Consider the following 26,154-nt stretch of genomic DNA (forward strand, 5'->3'; position numbering starts at 1 on the left):
CATATAGTTTTTTGGTGACAGATATCATAGGAGATAGATGGGGAAACACTGGAAACAGTGTCAGACTTTATTTTGGGGGGCTCCAAAATCACTGCAGATGGTGACTGCAGTGATGAAATTAAAAGATGCTTACTCCTTGGAAGAAAAGTTCTGACCAACCTAGATGGCATATTCAAAAGCAGAGACATTACTTTGCCGACTAAGGTCCGTCTAGTCAAGGCTATGGTTTTTCCTGTGGTCATGTATGGATGTGAGAGTTGGACTGTGAAGAAAGCTGAGTGCCGAAGAATTGATGCTTTTGAACTGCGGTGTTGGAGAAGACTCTTGAGAGTCCCTTGGACTGCAAGGAGATCCAACCAGTCCATTCTGAAGGAGATCAGCCCTGGGATTTTTTTGGAAGGAATGATGCTGAAGCTGAAACTCCAGTACTCTGGCCACCTCATGCAAAGAGTTGACTCACTGGAAAAAACTCTGATGCTGGGAGGGATTGGGGGCAGGAGGAGAAGGGGATGACAGAGGATGAGATGGCTGGATGGCATCACTGACTCGATGGACGTGAGTCTGAGTGAATTCCAGGAGTTGGTGATGGACAAGGAGGCCTGGCGTACTGCGATTCATGAGGTCGCAAAGAGTTGGACACGACTGAGAGACTGAACTGAACTGAAGGAGAGTACAGCCCTGACTTTCTATCTCCTTGTCTCCCTGAAATTTCCCATGCACTGAACTACACTACTCTCATTCCTTGGCTTTCCAGCCACTAAAGTTGACAGCAACACTTCATTTATTTTCTCTTACCATTCATACACAGTAATAACAGTGAAAGTTTCCATTACACAATAAAAATAGTTTTCAGAGAAAGGAAATTTTTTTGCCAACTTTCTTCAAATTCAATCTATTATTTTCAGAGTTTTGCTATAGTTCTCTACTCGGGTTTAAGAGGAAACAATTCCAGTGAATAGAAGAGGAGGCCAAGAGTTGTATTTAAAGAAGGAATATAAATAAAAAAGAAAGAGGAGACTGTTGATAATCACTAATATTAACAGAGAGCTTACTATTCCATGCACTGAAATTGAGTTAATTTCATGTGTTAACCTTTAAGACTCACAACAAAGTTAAGAGGAAAAGAATCAACTTTTTCTCCCCTGAAATCATAACAACCAATAAAAGAAGAAATACCCTTATTTCTGCTTAGTACAATACCTGAGATCATAAATTTGAATAACTCAATTTATACCTGAAAGTCTCACTATCTTCGGTTTTTTTAAAGTGATAACCTTACCAACAGGACACTTCCAGTTCAGTTCAGCTCAGTTCAGTCACTCAGTCATGTCCAACTCTTTGCGACCCCATGAATTGCAGCACGCCAGGCCTCCCTGTCCATCACCAACTCCCAAAGTTCACTCAGACTCACGTCCATCGAGTCGGTGATGCCATCCAGCCATCTTAACCTCTGTCATCCCTTTTTCCTCCTGCCCCCAATCCCTCCCAGCATCAGAGTCTTTTCCAGTGAGTCAACTTTTCGCATGTGGTGGCCACAGTACTACAGTTTCAGCTTTAGCATCATTCCTTGCAAAGAAATCCCAGGGCTGATCTCCTTCAGAATGGACTGGTTGGATCTCCTTGCAGTCCAAGGGACTCTCAAGAGTCTTCTCCAACACCACAGTTCAAAAGCATCAATTCTTCAGCGCTCAGCTTTCTTCACAATCCAACTCTCACATCCATATATGACTACTGGACACTTTACAGTATCTTAAACAGGACTGCTGCTGCTGCTGCTAAGTCACTTGAGTCTTGTCCAACTCTGCACGACTCCATAGACAGCAGCTCACCAGGCTCCCCCGTCCCTGGGATTCTCCAGGCAAGAATACTGGAGTGGGTTGCCATTTCCTTCTCCAATGCATAAAAGTGAAAAGTGAAAGTAAAGTTGCTCAGTCGTGTCCGAGCCTCAGCGACCCCATGGACTGCAGCCTACCAGGCTCCTCCATCCATGAGATTTTCCAGGCAGGAGTACTGGAGTGGGGTGCCATTGCTTTCTCCCTTAAACAGGACAGATAATGATATAAAGGGCTTCCCTGGTCCCGTGGTCCAGTAGGTCCAGTGGTTAAGAATCCAACTGCCAACGCAGGGGACATAGTTCGATCCCTAGTCCAGAAAGATCCCATGTGCTGCAGGGCAACTAAGCCCATGCACCACAACTGCTGAGCCAGCACTTGAGAACCTGTGCTCTGCAACAAAAGAAGCCCCCACAGCGAGAAGCCCACACCCCACCACTAGAGAGTAGCCCCGTTCACAACAACTAGAGAAACCCATGTGCAGGAACAAAGACCCAGCACAGTCAAAAAAATAAACAAATAAATAAATAAATTTTAAATGGTCATCTTCCCTAAAATTTTTAATTCTGTACCAGTAAAGTTAGACAATTCAAATATGTATATCCAAAAATTCTACCTTTAAAATATTACAAATTTAGTCTCTAAAAATGCTGTTTTATAAAATATGATTAAAAATTAAGGTAATAAATGAAAAAATTTCTAATTGAGATGCAATGTTAAGTCCTATTTTATACTGAAATTATAGGGATTTTAATGCAGGAGTTACTCAAAGTGTATTCTATTTAAGAAATTATTCTACAAAGGAAATGGAAAAAGTACAGAAAATAATTTTTAAATAAAATATAACCACATTAAAAAATATATATATATATGACCACATTAGACTGAAATGCAGGAAGCAAACACTAGATTTTAGAAAGACAGCTAGGGATTCACTATACTTTCAAAGATAATAAAACTGAGAGAAAGCATTACATACCGTTTAAAAGCAATTAATGTACAAAAAAACAGAACTGAGAACACTATATTGTCACAGAAATAGAAAATCAGGACACCGGTGTGTGTATGTGTGCTTACTACCACTAAATAAAGGCCCAGTGAGTACTTACCATGTGAATGAAATGAGACAGATGTAAGTGTTTACATTTGTCAGCTTAACTCTGGATGATTACACCTTCCACAACTGGTGTATAAACATACTTGGTGTATAAATTAAAGAGTCAGTTCACGTCTGACTTTAAAAAAAAAAAAGAAACTTTTAAAAAATGTAACACCTTTAGGTTAGAAAAGCAATCAGTAAGAAAGGAAACACAAATTAAGAGAAAATATTCTGGGTCTTGTGTGTAAATACGTATATTAAAGATTAATTCATCTGAAAGCTACAATTATTTAAACACATAGACAAAAAAATAGTGGTCACCTGTCCTTGTGCCAGGCGTTTTCACATCTATAGCCTCAAAACACAGCTGAATACCACTTTGTTAAATACGCATCATTATTTAGATTGTGAATTGCCCTTCCCAATGTAAGTAAGGCTATACTATCAAAAAGAGCCAACAGTACCACTACAATTGCTGCTGACAGAGAGGCTACAGAACAGTGTTAGCAGTGTTAACCCAAAAGAATGAAGCCTCTATATAATTCAGGCCATGTGACAGTCAACAATCAGCAGGCCTTTACAAAGATTCCGGGTGCAAACCAATCAAGCTAGATCAAAAGCACCAAATGAAGTCCAACAAAAACTACCCTTCAATAAGAAGTTTCAAACTTTTTATTCAAAGGTATAACATATTCTTCACTGTCTGACAAAAGGGAAACAAGGCAAATGTGTTTATTCTCACTCCTATCCTAGGGCTAACAGTTGTTCATCCCTGAATTAAGAGACAGGTAGATAACAGGCACAATTTCTATTTCATTCCATATCGTGATTAAAATAATTTTAAAAAGTTATCACTCATTATGAATGGCAGATCCACAAAGAGGTTCACTTTAGAGAAGGAACCAACTGTAAAGTCAAGTACCAAAACAAAGATCTACAATCTTCTAAAAATACTAACTTTTTCTTTGGTATATCAATAAAAATATTCACAGCCCATCCAACTCTTTTATCCTCTTTCCAATTATATAACTAATAGGCATGGAAGAAAGTATCAACCACTTATATTAAAAAAAAAAAGAAATTTATAGAGAATTCAGCCCCAAAATTGGGGGACATAATTATTCAAAAGGTCAACATTAAAAATCCTCTATTATTTCACTGCAAACTGTTAAAGAATAACCTTGTGTATTATTTGCATACAAAATAATTTAATGCTATTTTAAATCTTTATGTGCAGTAAGTATAAAAGATAATAATTGGCAATAAATAAATGGACATTAAAAATTGAGAAATTTTACTCCCAAATGAGTTATTGCTCCTTTAAGCTTATGGTTCTCCATAAACTTATAAAGAACCATAAACAAGTTTCAATAATACTGCTATTGAATAGGACATTTTAAAAACTCTTTTATAATTCAAATATGTATAAAATACATTTACTAACTTCTGGTTCTAGCACTGACAAAACATTTCGCATTAGACAAATATAAACCTGAAAAAAATATGAGAAACAATTGTGTAAGAGCAATGGAGAGCAACTATCCGAGACAAGGTAATGAGACACTATAATCCTTGAGAAAAGAGAATGACATCAGCTGAGTTTCTCCATGAGGACATTTCAGCAAAAATCAAAGTCCCATTGAGTTAAGGAAAAAAGGTTGACACTGAGAGCTACTCGATACAATACCCACTCGTGCAACTGCCCAATTCCTACAGTGGTAATTCAGGGAAAATTTCTAAGAAGCCTGGCTTTCTGCAGCAGCTGAGAGGCTAAGGAGCTAGGCAGAGTCACATTACCTTTAGGAGACCTATAATAATAATATAGTGACTTTTCAACAGAAATGATGGAAATCAAAAATTAATGAAGTAAATCCTTAAAATGCTAAAAGAAAATATTCATCAACCTAGAATGCTACACCTAGGGAAAATAAACCCTTTAAAATGATGACAAATTTAAAAACAGATTCACATAAACAAAAGTTGAATGAATGTGCAGCAAACCTACACTAAAAAACCATTACTAAAAGGAGTACTTACGGTAAAAAGAAAGTGATCCCAGACGGAATCATGAAAAGAAGAAAGAAACAGCACTGGAAATGGTAAAAATGTGGGCAAACAAATGAATACAGACAGAAAACATATGACAACAGTGGTACAAATGTAATAAGAGGAGTCAATGCAGCTGAATCATTGTAAAGTTCATGCACTGTTGGAAGTGGTATAAGTAAAACTTCAAGGTAGACCCTAGTAAGTCAAGAATGCATGTTTTAAACTCTAGGGTAATCACCAAGTGGGGCTTCCCAGATGGCTCAGCAGTAAAGAATCCACCTGCCAATACAGGAGAGGCAGGTTCCATCCCTGAGTCAGGAAGATCCCTCGGAGAAGGAAATGGCCACCCATCCCAGTATTCTCGCCTGGGAAATCCCATGTAGCATGGGGGGCTACAGCCCATGGGGTTGCAAAAGAGTTGGACATGACTTAGCGACTAAACTTGGCGACTAAACTTAGCAACTTATAGAAAGGGTCCCAAAAGGCTAAGATACAGATCTCTGAGGAACAGTGGGCTGCTGCAAAACATGCTAACCACTGCCACAGAGACAAATGCTAGAGGCCATTCACCAGAACCAAGACCACTGCCTGACATAAGGAATATTGCAGGGACCAACTGTCTTCAGAGCAGTTTGCCAGTGGTATAAAACAAAAACAAGAAGAATCAACTCTTTTCTTCAACCTCCAGCCTAATAGTCTCCCTACAATGCCCCTTTATTGGCAGAGTCTAACACAGACTAGCTGTCAAAGAAGAAACGTGGTTTCCAGAGCTTCCAGCTCCAGTATCACAAGAAGGGCTAAAAGGGCAGGTTTTGAACTTAGAGGCAATAATAAGTCAGTAACTGACAGAGTCAGCATCTTTATTTAGGTCTCTCATCATGCCAAGTTCAGATAAGTGGTAAAAGTCTTCTAATCTTCTGTTTGGAAGGTAAAAGTCTGGCTGCCATGATTTCAAAGGCCAAGTGGAAGGTGAAGGTTAGAAGTTTCCATATTCAGTATTCAGTAGGTATGCTTGACTTAATCCTCCAGTTTTCAATACATAACCTATCTCCTACAAAAATGTGCATGAAGTGTCCCAATACACAGATGCTCTATTTATCCTTCATTTTCTAATAAACCTCAAAACCTCTACCAGATGAACAAGGAGCAGTCATCAAATGAATTGAAGGGAGAAGACTTATATACTTTTATTCTCATTTCCAAAGATGCCTGGTGCTATAAGTTTCTATGCCTCTTAAGGATCTGCTGTGTAAATAAGGGTAGTTCCAAGATACTCCTACTACATGCTTGAGATTCAGGTATGTTGGGTCTGTTAAGTCATAGTTTCCACTCTTCAAAGCCTTGCCAACTTTCTTTGTCCATGTGAGCATATTACATTTTAAAACCCCAGTATTTTGATTTTTGTAGTGTTTCATAACTGATTTTGATTTTTTTTTGTATATGGTGTGGAAAAGTAGTCCAACTCTCCAAACACCATTTATTAAATAGATTGTCTTTTTCCCCACTATATATTCTTGCCTCTTCTGTCACAGATTAATTGACAATATAAGTATATGTTTATTTCGGGGCTCTCTATCATGTTCCACTGATCCATGTGTCTGTTTTTGAGCCAGCAGCATACTGTTTGGATAATTATATCTTCATAGTACAGTTTCAGCCCGGGAGCATGACACCTCCAGATTTGTTCTTTCTCAACATTGCTCTGATTATAAGGGTCTTTTGGATTCCATGCAAATTTTAGGTTCATCTGTTCTAGTTCTGTGAAAATGCCTTTGATATTCTGATAGGGACTGCACTGAATCCATAGACTATCTTGGGCAGTATGGGCATTTTAATGGTACTGATTTGTCCAATCCATGTGCACGGTGCATCTTTCCATTTTTTTGCCTTGTTTACCATTTCTTTCATCAGTGTTTTACAGTTTTCAGAGCACAGGTCTATCACTGCCTTGGTGAAATTTATTCCTAGGTATTTACTTTTCTGATCCAATTATAAATGGGACTGTTTCTTAATTTCTCTGACTCTTCATTGTTCAAACAGATGAATGCAACAGACCTCTGTAAATTCAGCTTGTATCCAGCAACTTTCCTGAATTCATTCACTGAATTCAATTTTTGAATAACAATTCACTTACTGAATAACAGTTTTTTTGTGAAGTCTTTGGGGTTTTCTATATAAATTGACAGTATCATGTCACCTACAAACAGCGACAGTTTTATTACTTCCTTTTTAATTTGGATTTCTTTTATGTGTGTGTGTGTGGCCTTTTTTTTTTTTTTTTTTTGCCTAATTGTGACAAGAACTTCTAACATTATGTTGAATGAAAGTGGTGAGTATCTTTGTCTTATTCCGTTTTTTATAATTTTAAAATTTAGTTAGTTTTGGCTGCACTGGACCTTCGTTGCTGCGCATGGGCTTTCTTTAGTTGCAGCAAGTGGGAGCTACTTTTCATTGTGATGCACAGGCTTCTCGTTGTGGTAGCTTCTCTTGTTGCAAAGCACAGGCTAAAGGCCCAAGGGTTTTAGTAGTTGCAGCATGCAGGCTCAGCAGCTGCAGCATGTGGGCTCTAGAGTACATACTCAGTAGTTGCGGTGCATGGGCTTAGTTGCTCTGTGATGTGTGGAGTCTTCACATACCAGGAACTGAACCCATGTCCCCTACATTGGCAGGCAGATTCTAATCCACTGTGCCACTAACTAAGTTCCTTGTCTTATTCCTGATCTTAGAGCAAAAGCCTTCAGATTTTCTCCACTGAGTATAATGTTAGCTGTGGGTTTTAATATGTGTGGCCTTTATTATGTTGAGGTAGGTTCCCTCTATGCCTACTTTGCTGACAGTGAAAAGTGAAAAGTGACAGTCGCTTAGTTGTGTCTGACTCTTAGTAACCCCATGGACTATACAGTCCATGGTATTCTCCAGGCCATAATACTGGAGTGGGTAGCCTTTCCCTTCTCCAGGGGAGTTTCCCAATCCAGGGATCGAACCCACGTCTCCCGCATTGCAGGTGGATTCTTTACCAGCTGAACCACAAGGGAAGCCCAAGAATACTGGAGTGGGTAGCCTATCCCTTCTCCAGCAGATCTTCCCGACCCAGGGCAGGCAGATTTTTTACCAACTGAGCTATCAGGGACAGTTCTTGTCATAAATAGATGCTGAACTTGTCTAATGCATTTTCTGCATCTCCTGAGATGATGTGATATTTATTTTTAAATTTGATAATGTGATATATTTAATTAACTGATTTGTAGATATTGTACCATCCTTGCATCCCTAGGATAAATCCCACTTGATCATGATGTATGATCCTTTAAACATATTTAGTCTGGTTTGATATTTGGTTTGATAATATTCTGTTGCAGATTTTACATTTACATTCATCAATGATATTAGTCTGTAACTTTGTGTGTGTGTTATCAGGTTGCTATCTGGTTTTGTTATCAGGATGATGGTGGCCTCGTAGCATGAGTCTGAAAGTGTTCCTTCCTCACTAACTTTCTGAACAGTTTGAAAAGGAAAAGTATTAACCATTCTTTAAATGTTTGGTCATGTATGGATGTGAGAGTTGGACTGTGAAGAAAGCTGAGCGCTGAAGAATTGATGCTTTTGAACTGTGGTGTTGGAGAAGACTCCTGAGAGTCTCTTGGACTGCAAGGAGATCCAACCAGTCCATTCTAAAGGAGATCAGCCCTGGGTGTTCTTTGGAAGGAATGATGCTAAAGCTGGAATTCCAGTACTTTGGACACCTCATGCGAAGAGTTGACTCACTGGAAAAGACTCTGATGCTGGGAGGGATTGGGGGCAAGAGGAGAAGGGGAAGACAGAGGATGAGATGGCTGGATGGCATCACCAACTCAATGGACGTGAGTTTGAGTGAACTCCAGGAGTTGGTGATGGAGAGGGAGGCCTGGCGTGCTGCAACTAATGAGGTCGCAAAGAGTCGGACACAACTGAGCGACTAAACTAAACTGACTGAAATGTTTGGTAGGATTAACCTATGAAGCGATCTGATCCTGGACTTCTGTTAGAAGTTTTTTTTATTACTGGTAATCAGTCTGTTCATATATTCTATTTCTTTCTGATTCAGTCTTGCAAGTTTGTACATTTCCAGGAATTTATCCATTTCTTCTATGCAATCCATTTTATTAGCATATAATTCTTCATAGTAATCACTTATAATATTTGTATTTCTGTGGTGTCCCTTTTTATCCCTGATTTTATTTATTTGGGCCCTCTCTCCTTTTTTCTTGATGAATCTAGCTAAAAGTTTACCAATTTCGTATATATTTTCAAGACTTCCCTGGTGGCCCAGTGGTAAGTAACCTGCCTGCTAATGCAGAAGATGCAGGTTCGATCCCTAAGTCAGGAAGATCCCCTAGAGAAGGAAATGGCAACCTGCTTCAGTACTCTTGCCTGGGAAACCCCATGAACAGAGGAGCCTGAGAGGCTACAGTAAATGACTTCACGAGAAAGTCAGACACAAGTTAGAGACTAAACAACAATATCATATATTATCAAAGGACCAACTCTTAATTTCATTGATGTTTTATGTTTTTAGGTCTCTATTTCAGTTATTTCCACTCTCATCTTTTATTTCCTTTTTTCTCCTAACTTTCGGTTTTACTTGTTCTTCTTCTAGTTTCTTTAATGTCCATTTTGATTATTTGAGATTTTTCTCATATCATCAAGTGGGCCTGTATCACTATGAACTTCCCTCTTAGAACTGTTTTATCTTCATCCCTCTTTGACTTTTCAATGATCCATTGATTGTTTAGTCTCCATATGTTTGTGGGCTTTTTTTTTTCCAGTTTTCTTCTTGCAGTTAATTTCTAATTTCATACCAGTGAAATCTAAAAAGATGTCTGACATATGCTGGAAAGGGTGTGAAGAAAAGGGAATCCTCCTACACTGTTAATAGGAACGTAAACTGGCATAGCCACTATAGAAAACAGTATGGAGCTTTCTCAAAAAACTAAAAATAGAGTTGCCAAATGATCCAGCAATCCCGGCCTTGGGCTTGTATCTGCAGAAAACCATAATTTGAAAAGCTACATGCACCCCAGTGTTTACAGCAGCGCTATTTACAAAAACCAAGATAAGGAAACAACCTAAATGCCCACTGACAGAAGAATGGATAAAGAAGGTGTGGTACATACATACAATGGACTGTTACTGAACCATAGAAAAGAACGAAATAATGCCATTTGCTGCTACTTGGATGGACCTAAAATTTATCACACTAAGAGAAGTCAGACAAAGACAAATACCATATGAATATGCATCCTTTATCAAATATCTCTTTCACTTTGTGACTTGCCTTTTACCTCTCCTTAGTGGTATCTTTTTTCTTTAAATTTCACTTAGTTGTTTTCGGCTGTGCTGGGTCTTCACTGCTGCACAGGCTTTCTCTAGCTGCAACAAATGGAGGATACTCTCCAGCTGTGATGCACCGGCTTCTCACTGCGGTGGCTTCTCTTGTTGCAGAGCTCGGGCTCCAGGGAGCACAGGCTTCAGCAACAGCGACACACGGGCTCAGTAGGTGTGGTTCCCAGGCTCTAGAGCACAGGCTCAACAGTTGTGGCGGACAGATTAGTGGCTCTGAGGCACGTGGGATATTCCCGGACCAGGGCTCGAACCATGTCCCCTGCCCTGGCAAGCAGATTCTTTACCACTGAGCCACCAGGGAAGCCCTCCTTAATGATATCTTTTGAACAACAGATCTTCATTTTAATGAAGTACAACTTATCAATAAAGGATCTCTGTCTACCCCTAGGCTAGAAGGGATATTCTCCTATGGTTCCTTCAAGGTGCACAACTGCTCTAAATTGCACATTTATATTGACCATCCATCTGGAATTCAGTTTGTAGTATATGCTGTGAAGTCAGGTTCGAGATTCACTGGTTTCGATACTGATCCAATATCATTTATTGATTAGGTCATCATTCTTCAGTCCAATCAGCCCAGCGTCACCTACTGTAAAGGACATCATTTCCCCACACACTGCAATACCACCTTTTTCATATCACTGGAAGATAAACATGATGGTCTATTTCTGGACCCTCTATTCTGTTTCATTATTGTCTTTGCCTCCAAACCACAATGTCTTATTTTATAATAGTCTCATTTTTAGCTCTCAGTGGGAAAGCTTTCAGTATTTCACAACTGAATATGATGTGTGCTACAGGCTTTTAGATATCCTTTATTAGATTAAGAATATTCCCTTATACTCTTATTTTGCTAAGAGTTTTTTTATCATGAAGTCATTTTGATTTAAACTACTATTTTAAGAAAATTATTAAAATGAGTCCTGCACTAGAGCTCCCTTTCCAGAAAAGTACACTACCAAACTTACACAGTTCCAGGGTCATAGTAAGTTGCACTTACTTCCATACCCATCTGAATGGTAAATTATATCAGAGCTGCACTTCCATCAGTACTATCTCCATGCTCATTTAGCAACATTTCCACTCTGTTAAATAATTTGAGGTGGTTTCTAGTCATGCTGAACTGCTATCAACTTTGGAATATCGATTTTGACATTAATTTTGTTTGTCAATCCTCTGATTTTGTATCCTCCGTAACTGTACTTTTCCCATATATTTTGTTGGCTACAGTGCATAATCTTTTAGAATGTGATATTTTTCAAAAATGGGCAAATATAATAGCAAAAATACACAAAAACATCACAGAAGAAGATAGCCAAATCAAACTTCATTTGAGCATATATACTGCCTTGTTTTAATTATGACTGATCATGTCCAGCCAATCAGACAGAAACATACAAGTGAACTGATTATAATTCAATTCTATTCAAATGCAGATAATCAGGAGTAAAATATTATCTATTTGACTGTAGGAAATTAAAAATAATTACTTGACATAGTATATAAAAAACATGTTCTGACAGCCAACAATAGTTATTTCATTGTTGCTATTAGATTAGAGCCAAAATTAGTCATCAGTTATGCTGAACAGAGATCAGGAATGATTTTATAGCAGTGTATCATAATATGATTAATCATGGCTTCAAAAAGATTGCTTATAACCAGTACTACAAAATAAACATATAATACTGCCAAAAATGATCACTATTTGTGTCTTATAATTTATAGGTCCATACTTACCCTCACACTTTTCAAGAATCTGGACTGTTTCTCCTATTTCTAAGACCAACCCTTGGGGAACAGATCCTCGAAAGCTGCATATCACTAGAAAACCAAAGATAAACATGTCAATTAGGATTTTTAAATACTGATATAGGGTCTGTGTCACTGAAATTAGGCACTAAATTTTCTTAACTATATGCTCTCTCTTTTAATTCAAGTATGTAAGCCCCTGTAAGTCCTTGCAGGCATCTACATAACTAACAGTAAGACAGCTTTCCTAAGGTCCAAAGTGTCCAACCTCTGAGCCATATCTTACAGTAAAATTAAAATAAATAGAATTAGCACTTAAGAATTTAACATCATCACATCATCCACTCCTTAACAAAGTCTTTATCGAGATCCTTGCTATTATTTCAATCTCCAGAGCATTCAGCATTCCTGTCTTCTTAACCTTTGCCATTAACTGACAACAACATTAAAATTATGAACAAGCTTCCATTGTTGGAAACTGGGTGTTTTGTGCATATTCAGAGAGCCTATGTAAACTTCCCATTTTAATAACTATCTTCATTCAAGAGTGGCTTTCAAATGATTTTTCAAATTAATGTATAAATAGAAAAGAAACCAATTATATTTGCTAGAAAAGCAAAAGGCTTGAAAAAAAAGTAGAGCTTTCTCTCTCTAATCATGGGACTATTTTCAGGCCTATATAGTCTATTTGTAGGAATATCACAAAGAATAAACCTGTTAGTTATAGACGGTTTCACTCTATTCTTCTCTATATCTGTCAGGTACATCAGATGTCACTGTGAGCTTCAAGAATTTGAAAAAGAATAGATACACGTTCATATATAACTAAATCACTTTGCTGTACATCTGAAACTAGCACATGCTTAATCAACTATACTCCAATATAAAATTTTTTAAAAAAATTTTAAGAAAGATAAAATAATTTCTGCCTACAAAGAATTTATCATTTCATTGGTGGTGGTGGGATAAGGAGTGTGAGATGAGAAGGAAAAAATGCACCATCCATATGGTGCTACAAGACCTGTTTGCCCCGAGATCCACTCTCTGTCCTCCTCCCCCACACTCTTTGCCCCAGGGGCGCCTGTGCTCACAGGGGAGCATCAACAGCCTCCTCCCTGCCCCATGGCTGGTTGGGTAAAGTGGGTGGAGAACACTGCGAGATGCTGGAGGATTGGTGAGATGGGGACGTTTATTCCTGCAGGGCTCTGGGGTGCGGCTGCACCCCTCCAATGAAGGATGTGGATTTCCCAGGTGGCGCAGAGGCAAAGGACCTGCCTGCCAATGCAAGAGATGCAGGAGATTCAGGTTCAATCCCTGGGTCTGGAGGACCCCCTGGAGGACATGGCAATCCACTCCAGTATTCCTGCATGGAGAATCCCACGGACAGAGGAGCCTGGCGGGTCACAGTCCACAGGGTCGCAAAGAGTTGGATATGATTGAAGCTGCTGAGCACACACACAGATGTATAGCCAAGTTAGTGGCATAACCAGAAAGAGAGGATCTGTTCCAAATAATGTGTCAAGAGAAAGCAATTTGACTATATATCCCTAATGGAACATATTCTAAGGATTTTTAAAAAACTTCAAAATAATCTTAGTCTGCCTTCACTAATCATACTGTGGATATAGTGATTAGTAGTGCTACTCTACAACTGTTGTGTGAGTACTGGAGATAATCAAGTAAGTAATTATTTAGGAATTTGCTTTTAAGGTACAGAAAATGCAGATGTAAGATTTATGAAGTAAAGACAATGTAGTAATGCACAGTTCCCGATGAGGCCTACAAACAATGACAAATCTCTAACGCTAAAATTGTCATTTCTAAATACACTATTTTCCACTAAAAGGAACCAGGGCTCCTTGGGAAAAAGCCAAGTTTAGGTCAGAAAATGCTTAACATAAGCATGGAATACCTTACCATACTAAAAATCAAGGAAGCTATGATTAATAGCTAAACTACTATGGTCAGGTCAAAAGAACTTTCAGCACCAGGAGAGTTCCACTACTCACTAAAAGGATAGTATGTCAATATATTTACATTCATAACTTAATAAGACTGATGATTCCCCAAAAAGCTTATTGGTCACTTTTCAAAGGTTGCTAGGGAATCCATTTACTACTATGAAAATTCACAAAACAGGGGAAAAAACAGAACAGAAAAAAAAAAAGACAGAAAACATGCTTTTCTAACACAAACTAGACCTCAGTATACCCACATAGCTGACGAGAAGTTTCTCTATAAAAATACTCTAGACAACAAACAAAGAAGTGATGGCAAAGGTAGAATATCTCCATTTGGTGACTCCCAATAAATGAACGGGTATAGGAAATGATCACTGGTGGCTCTAACATCATGAAAAGAGGAGACAAGAAATTATATAACTACTAAACAAAGTGCCACCTGAAGAAATCATAAAATAAAACTCAAACCTGAATATGACGCTTACAGAAATGTCAACTTAAAGGAAATACTGGGTATAAGGAGCATATTAAATGAATTCACAGAAATATGATTAGCAAGATTCAGATCATGAGACAAAAAAATGCAGTTTCTTTAACGAAACACTGCAAGGGGAAAAAAAATGGAGAACTCAATAAAACAGCCTTCAGCTGTATCAACTCCATATACAGTAGTACCAAAAATAACAGGACACTTAGGAATAAATTTAATCAAAGAGGTATTGAAAACTACAAAACACTGCTAAGAGAAATTAAAGATCTAATTAAGTGTAAAGACAACCCATGTTCATGGATTAGTAGAATGGATATTAAGATGATACTACTACCCAAGGTAGTCCACAGATTCAATGGAATCTCTATCAAAATCCCCAAGAAACAGGAGAACACATCCTAAAATTCATATGGAATTTCAAGAGAACCAAATATCCAAAACAATCTTAACAAAGAACAAAGTTGGACAACTCTCACTTTCAAGCTTCAAAACTTACTACAAAAGTACAGTAATCAAAATAGTGTATGGTACTGGAATAAGGATTATATGAATCAGCAGAAAATATATTAAGTTCCCTATATATGAACATTCAAGTTGAGAACCTTCAAAGATGCAAATGTGCATTTGCATGTCCAACTACGTAAGTTAGTTCACATCTGGCGTACATTGTCACGTGTGTGCATGCTCTACAAGTGGTTATGCTTCTGTGTAGTTTACTGTATAGTATTATATAGAATGAGGCTTCCCAAGTGGCTCGGTGGCAAGGAATCCACCAGCCAATGCAGGAGACACAGGGAACACGGGTTCGATTCCTGGGTCAGAGGAATCTGGAGGAGGAAATGGCAGCCTGGAGGAGGTAATGGCAGCCCACTCCAGCCCACTGGAGAATACCATGGACAAAGGAGCCTGGCAGACTGTAGTCCATGGGGTCGCAAAGGAGTCAGACATGACTTAGTGACTAAACAATAACAACATAATTAATATATGTTAAGTACTTAGAATAATACCTGGTACAAAGTACTATGTCAGTGTTTGAAATTATTATTCTGCTATTTATTTTTTAAAGTATATACATACATATATATATTGTATACATATATTGTCACCCTGCTAATTTAACTTATATCAGAGTATATCACGTGAAATGCCAGGCTGGATGAAGCACAAGCTGGAATCAAGACTGCCAGGAGAAATATCAATAACCTCAATGCAGATGACACCACCCTTATGGCAGAAAGTGAAGAGGAACTAAAAAGCCTCTTAATGAAAGTGAAAGAGGAGGGAGAAAAAGTTGGCTTTTTCACTCAACATTCAGAAAACTAAGATTATGGCATCTGGTCCCATCACTTCATGGCAAATAGATGGGGAAACAGTGACAGACTTTATTTTGGGGAACTCCAAAATCACTGCAGATGGTGACTACAGTCATGAAATTAAAAGACACTTACTCCTTGGAAGGAAAGCTATGACCAACCTAGACAGACAGCATATTAAAAAGCAGAGACATTACTTTACCAACAAAGGTCCATCTAGTCAAAGCTATGGTTTTTCCAGTAGTCATGTATGGATGTGAAAGTTGGACTATAAAGAAAGCTGAGCACTGAAGAATTGATGCTTTTGAACTGTGGTGTTGGAGAAGACTCTTGAGAGTCCCTTGGACTGCAAGGAGATCCAACCAGTCCATTCTAAAGGAGATCAGTCTTGAATATTCATTGGAAGGACTGATGCTGAAGCTGAAACTCCAATACTTTGGCCACCTGATGCAAAGAACCAACTCACTGGAAAAGATGCTGACGCTGGGAAAGATTGAAGGAGGGAGGAGAAGGAGACAACAGAGGATGAGACGGTTAGATGGCATCACCGACACGACAGACATGAGTTTGAGTGGGCTCTGGGAGTTGGTGATGGACAGGGAGGCCTGGCGTGCTGAAGTCCATGGGGTGGCAAAGAGTCAGACACAACTGAGCAACTGAACTGAACTGAATATACACAGAAAGAGTGTGTAATATCAAAACATTTATGGCAGTTACTTGGGCTGGGTGAGGAGAGAAGTGGGGATACACTTGGGGGAAATGAGTTAAGAGGCTTTAAGAGTACTACTTTCTATAGTTTTTTAAAAGCTATATGAATTTTTAAAAATTACGTACACTGTATTTGCCAATGCCATGTATAAGCACTGTGCATCTATGTAAAGGCATTCTACAATGTCTTTAAAGTCGTACTCTTTTCAGTATAATTCTAGTAATACAAAAATATCATAGGCTCTACACTAAAATTTATTTTCTTCTACTTAAAATAAAAGAAACCATCATTGCTAAACCTTTTAGTACAAACACTAGCCATCAGAAGAGAATTCTGAGTCTTCCCTTTTATTTTTAATTTTTTAACAACACACTAAAATTTATTCTACAAACAAAATTCTTTGAGCAGGAAATTTAAAGAGACTATTCCATTTTATCTCATAAAAATTATCAACAAGTAATTTTTAAAGTTTAACATACACAGCCTATAAAGTAGCTACCATGTAAAGCAAATTAAGCAGTGAGTCTCTACTTTTAAATGAAAACCAGCAACTTACAAATTAAGAACTATTGGGTGATCTTTTTGTATTCTAGCTAAGAGCACTTCAAATGAGAGACCATCTTTTTAAAATGTGCTTCAAAGATATTACAGGCAAAGGGAAATTTTAAGGGGGTGAACATGCTTTAATATAAGACATAAACTAGATATCTCAACTGAGTCCCAAACAAGATTCAGTCATGAGGTGGGGAAGAGAGCTGGTAATGTCTGGTGAGACAGGAAAAGAATAAAGATTTTAAAAGGTGGCTTGCAGAGTGATAAATGGGGAAGCTAAGAGTAGAGGGATGAAGGAAAAGATGGAAGAGGACAGCAAGGGGTCAGTCTCCCATCCTGGTCAAAGAGGCAGTGAATTATTAGGGAGAGATATACACGGAGAAGGCAATGGCACCCCACTCCAGTACTCCTGCCTGGAAAATCCCATGGATGGAGGAGCCTGGAAGGCTGCAGTTCATGGGGTCGCTAAGAGTCGGACATGACTGAGCGACTTCACTTTCACTTTTCACTTTCAGGCACTGGAGAAGGAAATGGCAACCCACTCTGGTGTTCTTGCCTGGAGAATCCCAGGAATGGGGGAGCCTGGTGGGCTGCCATCTCTGGGGTCGCACAGAGTCGGACATGATTGAAGCGACTTGGTAGCAGCGTAAACAGAGGGGGCCTTCCCCAGTGTCTCAGTGGTAAAGAATCCACCTACAATGCAGGAGACATGAGTTCAGTTCCTGAGTAGCGAAGATCCCCCGAAGGACGGCGTGGCAACCCACTCCAGTATTCTGGCCTGGGGAATCCCATGCCAGAGGAGCCTGGAGGGTTACAGTCCATAGGGTCCCAAAGAGTCGGATACGACTGAGCTACTGAGCATGCACACATGCACAGACAGAGGAGTGAAAGCTTCCTCTCCAAGAATCTGAGACCCAGGAGCACAAGCAGTGCACACACTGCAGCTCCAGCACTGATTCAGAGTACAGGTGTCAAAACCTCAGTTACAGGGCAGTTTGAGAATTCTCAGTAATTAAAAAAATATATATATATATATATGATTAGAAGAAAAAAACATTAACATGTAGCATCATACTTCAGTTTTAGAACCTGTTTCTGTCATTTACCTAATTAAAATAAAGAATTTAAAAGAAAATGCAACCCAAGGTATTAGTTCCATTTACTTTATGAGCTAATAAAAATGTAAAGATCATTTCCTCAATCAATAATCTATTTCCAACTTACAATCTCCAAATACCACAGAGAAAAATACTCTCATATGTATCAAAGTTAGTAAGTCATTTATAAAGCAATAAAGCCTACTACAACATAATATTTTCTTATTGAAAATATACATAAACTCTAATCTAGAGTTAGTAAAGATTAGTACAGTGTATTTATTTTATTTTACTGAAGAGGAAAATAGAAGGTAGTTAAGTGATTTGTTCACAATCCTTATAGATTTTCCATGTGAGGAACAGTAGTGCCTAGTTCCTGTGAAAATAAATTCTATTATTTTATCTTTCTCCTGAATCTAAAATCACTCTTATGCGCCTCCATTTCCATTCCTAAAATTGCTTTTTCCCTTGATTAAAATGCTTCATTGGCTCCCTACTGCCCACAGAATAAAAGCCATATTCCTCCTTACATCCAGGGCCCTTGACACTCTCGGCCAAACCTGCCCTCAGTCTCCTCCCGACGGCAGAAGACGTGGCCTAGTCTCTGTTCTGCGAAACAAGTCTCCAGCACATAACCCTGCACGAGCCTCCCTTTCCCACATCACTGTGTCCTACTGCCTGGATCCTCTCTCCAGCTTCCTCTCCACTGACAAAAACCCTATCCACACATCAAGACTGTTTTTGCACTCTTGGAAATGAATCCTCCAGGCCCTGAAGTCCTCCGGCACATTCTACTTCTATCACATGACTGACCTTAATTGTAGCTTCGTCTATGTGTGCATCAAGCAGCCCTCTCACTTTACTGTTCTGTAAGCACAGAACTCCTAACTCTCATGTTTTACAGAAACTGTCCCACTCTATATGATTTCAGTGGGGCTATCAGTCAGACCCTCTCCACCGCCTCCAAGCAGGCATGTAAAGAAGACTGGGCCACGCCATTCACTCCCTGAACCTTCCCAACAGGAACTCTTTCCTATTCCATCATGAACTGTAAAGATGTAACCCCAGAGCTGCCAGGAGCTATGGTCCCCAGAGTGAAAACAGTAAATTTTTTGAAGTTAATGACTGCAAAAAATAATTCAACACATAGGCATATACCAAAATGTAAAATGAAAACACAGATATCCTGATTTGTTGAGGCCCTGATCCCAGTCTTCTGAAGTCAGATCCATTCACGCTTTTTTTAGTTATATGAACCAGTAAATTCTCCTTTCTGCTTCAGTTTGAGATGGATTTCTAATAATTATAATTGAAAGAATCCCCGTGGAAAACAGTATGGAGGTTTCTCAGAAAACTAAAAATAGAATTACCGTATGATCCAGCAATCTCACTTCTGGGCATAGATCCAGACAAAACCATAATGTAAAAAGATACATGCATCCCAGCAGCACTATTCACAAGAGCCAAGACATGGGGACAATCTCAGTGTCCATCGATTGACGAATGGATAAAGAAGACATGGTACATATATACAATGGAATATTGCTCAGCCATAAAAACAGTAAAATGATGCCATTTGCAGCTACATGCATGAACCTAGAAATTACCATACTAACAAAGAAAGTCCAAAAGAGAAAGACAAATACCATGTGATATCACTTATATGAGGAATCTAAAATATGGCACAAATGAGCCTATCTATGAAACAGAAACAGAACTGTGGACGTAGAGAACAAACTGGTGGTTGCCAAGGGGGATAGGGTTAGGGGAGGGATGAAGTGGGAGGCTAGAGTTAGCAGATGTACACTTTTATACGAAGGATGGATAAACAGCAAGGTTCTGCTGCACAGCACAGAGAACTGTATTCAATACCTTATGATAAACCATAATGGAAAGAAATGTTTTTAAAAAGAAAAAATATATATAACTGAATCACTTTGCTGTATAGCAGCAATTAACACAACATTGTAAATCAACTATAGTTCAATTTTGTAAAAAAGATTCCTCAAGAACTGGAGTATGTTTGTTTACTCCATTAAATTTTCCATAGTGCAGGTATTCAATAAATATTTCTAGACTAATTCCTATCTTCCAGTGGTTTTACATAAGATTCAATGATATAGTTTTTTTTAAGCCTTTTTAAGGAATCAGTGTCTGAATTCAAGACTCAAATAGCCAAACTGTATGACTTTGAGTAAGTTACCATATGCCCCTGACCTTGGTGACACCATCTGAAAAATAAGAACACTGTGTTACATTATGGTCCCTTCTAGATCTAAAGTTCCATAAATATATAATTCTTAGCTAAAAATTCTTGTCTACTTGCACTGTTTTAACTACTAACTTCATAAAACTTCCCTAATCTAATTTTCACAATCATCTAGATTAAAGGTCTTGAAAGTAGGTAGCTCTGTATCATCTTCCTTCATTGTTCCCAGAACCTCAGTTCAGTTCAGTCGCTCAGTTGTGTCTGATTCTTTCTGTCCCCAGAGCCTAGTACATACCAGATCTTCTATAAATGTCTACTAAATCAATAAAAGAATCCATTTGAAGTATCTTCACTTTCCAGTTAGACTTGTATCTTGAATTTCATGTTACTACTTGTTTTTCATTACCTCAGGAAACCTCCTCCTCCACTTCTGTCAAGAAACAAAGTTTAATTTTCTTTTCCCTTTTGTGGTTCCTGCAACAAACTATAGTTGATACCAACTTGCCAATCTCTGTAACATGTAATCTCAGTTCAGTTCAGTTCAGTCACTCAGTCCTGTCCAACTCTTTGTGATCCCATGAATCGCAGCACACCAGGCCTCCCTGTCCATCACCAACTCCTGGAGTTCACTCAGACTCACATCCATGGAGTCGGTATTGCCATCCAGACATCTCATCCTCTGTCGTCCCCTTCTCCTCCTGCCCCCAATCCCTCCCAGCATCAGAGTCTTTTCCAATGAGTCAACTCTTCGCATGAGGTGGCCAAAGTACTGGAGTTTCAGCTTCAGCATCATTCCTTCCAAAGAACACCCAGGACTCACCTCCTTTAGAATGAACTTGTTGGATCTCCTTGCAGTCCAAGGGACTCTCAAGAGTCTTCTCCAACACCACAGTTCAAAAGCAGCAATTCTTCAGCGCTCAGCCTTCTTCACAGTCCAACTCTCACATCCATACATGACCACAGGAAAAACCATAGCCTTGACTAGACGGACATTTGTTGGCAAAATAATGTCTCTGCTTTTGAATATGCTATCTAGGTTGGTCAGAACTTTTCTTCCAAGGAGTGTCTTTTAATTTCATGGCTGCAGTCACCATCTGCAGTGATTTTGGAGCCCCCCCAAAAAAAGTTTCCACTGTTTCCCCATCTATTTCCCATGAAGTGATGGGACCAGATGCCATGATCTTCGTTTTCTGAATGTTGAGCTTTAAGCCAATCTTTTCACTCTCCATTTTCCCCTTCATCAAGAGGCTTTTTAGTTCCTCTTCACTTTCTGCCATAAGGATGGTGTCATCTGCATATCTGAGGTTATTGATATTTCTCCCGGCAATCTTGATTCCAGCTTGTGCTTCTTCCAGCCCACCATTTCTCATGATGTACTCTGCATATAAGTTAAATAAGCAGGGTGACAAAATACAGCCTTAACATACTCCTTTTCCTATTTGGAACCAGTCTGTTGTTCCATGTCCAGTTCTAACTGTTGCTTCCTGACCTGTATATAGGTTTCTCAACAGGCAGGTCAGGTGGTCTGGTGTTCCCATCCCTCAGAATTTTCCACAGTTTATTGTGATCCACACAGTCAAAGGCTTTGGCATAGTCAATAAAGCAGAAATATTTTTTTCTGGAACTCTCCTGCTTTTTCCATGATCCAGCAGATGTTGGCAATTTGATCTCTGGTTCCTCTGCCCAGTATCATCCTTATCCTCTACCTTCTAATCACAACTGAAAATAATTTCAAACTCTATTTTCAGAGCTGAATTGTTTAATAATTTCTATCAACTTATATCTTAATTTAAATATGTTTGAAAGGCTTTCACAGACAATAATTGCATGAGTTCCTTTTTCTCAATGTTGGGGTTTATTTTAAACTACATACTCTCTATGAAGTGAACAATTAGGGACTATCCAGAAAAAACATCCCAAAGTTAAAGTATATTTAAGAACCACTCTAGGGGCTTCTTTGATGGTCCAGTGGTTAAGAACTCACCTGCCAATGCAAGGGACACAAGTTTGATCCCTGGTCTGAGGAAATCCCACTTGCCATTGGACAACTAAGCCCGTGTGCTGTCACAACCACTGAAGCCCAAGAACCTAGAGTTTGTGCTCCACAATGAGAAGCCACTGTGATGAGAAGCCACTGCCTGTCACAACTAGAGAAAGTTCATGCACAGCAACAAAGAACCAGCACAGCTAAAAATAAAAATTTTTTAAATGGGCAAAGTACTGAGTAGACATTTCTCCAAAAACAATACACAACTGGCCAATAAACACATGAGAAGATGCTCAACTTCACTAATTATTAGGGAAAATGCAAATCAAAACCACAGTGAAATACCACTTCACACCCATTTGGATAGCCATTTATAGAAAGCTTTTTTAAAAAAAATATCAAGTATTAGCAAGGATGTAAAGAGACTGGAATCCTTGTGCATTGCTGATGGGAAAGCAAAAATGGTACAGGCAATATAGAAAATAGTATGGGTGGTTCCTCAAAAAAACTAAACATAGAATTACCAAATGCTAAGTAATTCCAAAGGATTTAAAAACAGGTAGTCAAACAGGTACTTGGATGCCAAATGTTCATTACAGCATTATTCACCACAGTAAAAGAAACAAGCCAAGAGTCCATGAATGAAGAATGGGTGATCGGGAGGCTGGAACCGTATTACATACACTACTATGTCTAAAACAGCAGATGAGAGCTCTCTGCAGAGCACAGGGAGCTCCACTTGGTACTCTGTGATGACCTAAATGGGAAGGAAGCTCAAAAAAGAAGGGGTATGTGTACACATATGGCTGATTCACTTTGCTGTACAGCAGAAACTGGCACATCAGTGTAGAGCAACCATACGCCAATAAAAAGTAATAACCATCAACAACCCCTCCTCCTCCCTGGTTTTCCTCATGATAATAAGATGGCTGCCACAGTACCAGATGTCTTACCTACAGGCAGCCATCCAGAGCGGAAGCTGCCCCCTGCACAGACCAAATCCGCATTAGGCTCTATCACTCCCAGATCACTGCCTCTGTTCCAAAGTCAGGTCTTTCTATGGAGCGCAGCCTTGGCCAGGAGTTAGTTCTTTTAACAGGCCTAAGGTTTTCATAAAGGCACTACATCTCACTCCAAAGGAAAGCAAAGGAGCCACTTCTGTCTTTCACAGAGTTGACTTCCCAGTTTCCCATGCACAAGTTCAATTCAGGTTTAGCTTGAAAATGCATGACTAGGGAAAGAAGTTAAGGGCAGAGTAGCTGGCAAATAGGGAAAAATAAAGAATAATACTCGAAGTAGCTACAGAGAACAGAAATGAAGACAGTTAGAAAGAATATCAAAACAAAACTATTATTTCAAGTCACTGATACCAAGTGATGGAGTCTCACACATCCTCAGTCCACCCTCGTCTGTTCCTCTCCGTGCATGCTCAGTCGTGTAGACTCTTTGTGACCCATGGACTGTAGTCTGCCAGGCTCCTCTGTCCATGGAATTTTCCAGGCAAGAATACTGGAGTGGGTTGCCATTTCCTCCTCCAGGGGATCTTCCTGACCCAGGGACCAAAACCACGCCTTTGCATCTCCTGCACTGGCAGGTGGATTCTTTGCCACTAGTGCCACCTGGAAAGTCTATATTCCCACCACCACCACCACCTCCAAATTCCCAAAAGCATCACAGCCAGATGAGAAAAGTAATAAACAAACGAGAGAACCACTGACTGGAATCAGTGATTTTCCTTGGGATTTCAGTAAGAAAGAAAACAAGCATCACTGTATTATTGTTATAATGACTTGTTTGCATTAATAACATCCAATAGTCAGAAAGTCCAGTTAAACAATTGATGCCGAAGAAGTTGAAATGGTAGCACAGGACACTATTTTTGCAATGCTTCAGAATTTATTCCTCCAAGCCTGTATCAACTTTGAAATTTCTGAAGATACAAATCTATGGAGAAAATGATGCTCTATACTTTCGAGGGTCCAGAGAAGCAAGTACTCTTACTGTCCTGGTGATAGTTAATTTCTAACAACCAACTGCTCAGAAGTAGATTAGATAAATCACAGTACCTAATACAGTGCCTGATGGGACAGCAGTCATTAAAACAATGACATTCCAGTTATAAGAAAAGGTGTGTAGTAGAACAGATTTAAAATAAAAACTGTTGGGACTTCCCTGGTGGTCCATTGGTTAAGACTCCGCACGTCCACTGCAGCAGGCATGGGTTCGATCCCTGGTCGTGGAACTAAGATTCCACATGCCATGTAGCCTGGCCAAAAAATAAATTACTTGTGCTTTAAAAAATAAAAGACTTCTATGACAATATAAACAGTACAGTCCTAAATTTATTTTAAATGCTTGCATCAGAAAAAAAGACTGGAAAGATATTCCAGCATGTTTTGAGGGGTTATGTCTGAAAATAAATCGTATCTTAAAAATAAGATAATACCATTATTTTCTTTTTTGTGTATTTTTCTGTATTTACTGACATGTCTATAATGAACCTGTATCTTATGTAATCAGAGCGGAAATGTTATACCAAAAAAAACTCAAATGTATTCAACATATTGAATTCACGATACAGGGCAAAACAGAACATATTATTTATATTAAACTCCAACAAAAATCTTTTCTTGGTATTTTTAAAGGTTTAACCTTAAGTTTTACAGGAAAAGTCACTCATCTAAAACACAGCTTCCCCAAAGGTGTCAGATGAAAGACATATTGTTGGAGTTAGTTCAAACTGGATCCCAATTATCTGCTACAAGTTTTCTGAATCACTGCCGTGATAACTGTGAAACTCTAGGTGAGATGGATTCACACTGGAATCCTACAGGCTTCCACCCAAAAATCAGTCATCTAAACTCAGCCACAGGCAGTAAACCTTCCTAACAGGTTGAAGAAAGAAAAAAGCTGAGAAAAAAAAAATTGTATTCATGATGTCACAAATTTCTAATAAGTAAATATTATTAGACTTACAACCTGCCTTTTAAAATACTATCAGGATCAACAAAGCAAAATAAAACTCTTCACTAAATTGGACTCCTAATGAAGCATTTATTGACCCCTCACTATGTGCTAGGTCCTGGGGTTACAAAACATGAAGACAAAATTCCTTGTCCTTGAGAAGCTCAATCCCTCCAGGCAAAGAGATGCAATTAAGCATGATCTAAAGGGATAAGTGCCACAACTAGAGGTTGGTACCAACTGTTGCAAGAGCAAGCAGCAGTGCTTATTACTGGGCAGAGCTGGGGAAGGCATCAAAGGAGAGGTGACATTTCAGCCTTTTAAGGTGGTATTCCTCAGGCAGAGAAAGGTAGTCGCTGCATTCTTGTCACATTATAAGAACTGAGCAAAGTGACAAAGGTAGGAAAGTGCTAGGTTTGTCTGGAAAAGGGTGAGTTGTCCAGCGTATCTAAAGTATCAGGGATGTGGAAAGAACAACAGAAACAAACTTAAGAAAGGCTTGGTGCCTCCCTTCCTCCAGGTCATGAAGATGGAAACAGACTTCGGGTCTTTTTAATGCTAATGTGTCTTCGTCATTTCCCACACTGAAAAGAAAGGCCGCACAGACCTTTTAGCAGCACCCTTCCTCTGAGGCCATAAGCCCCCGTCTGGCCAGGAGCCCACCCAACCCCAAGCACTCTCAGGCTCACACAGGTGGCACAGGCACAGCCGGCACTGCCAAGAAATGTTCCATAAGCCACCCAAATAGTGTGCACTCA

At 39.1% G+C, this 26,154-nt stretch overlaps 1 protein-coding gene across 1 annotated transcript in view; it reads right to left on the bottom strand.

Moving 5' to 3' along the window:
• Positions 1 to 26,154, bottom strand: part of DOCK3 (dedicator of cytokinesis 3) — a 291,789-nt gene that overhangs the window by 256,297 nt on the left and 9,338 nt on the right. The window contains exon 2 of the mRNA XM_069561103.1: positions 12,103 to 12,186. Within this exon, the coding sequence (XP_069417204.1) occupies positions 12,103 to 12,186 (84 nt within the window). The remainder of the gene's footprint in view (positions 1 to 12,102; positions 12,187 to 26,154) is intronic.

This window comes from Ovis canadensis, chromosome 19 (genome assembly GCF_042477335.2).
Source record: "Ovis canadensis isolate MfBH-ARS-UI-01 breed Bighorn chromosome 19, ARS-UI_OviCan_v2, whole genome shotgun sequence".
Lineage (NCBI taxonomy): Eukaryota > Metazoa > Chordata > Mammalia > Artiodactyla > Bovidae > Ovis > Ovis canadensis.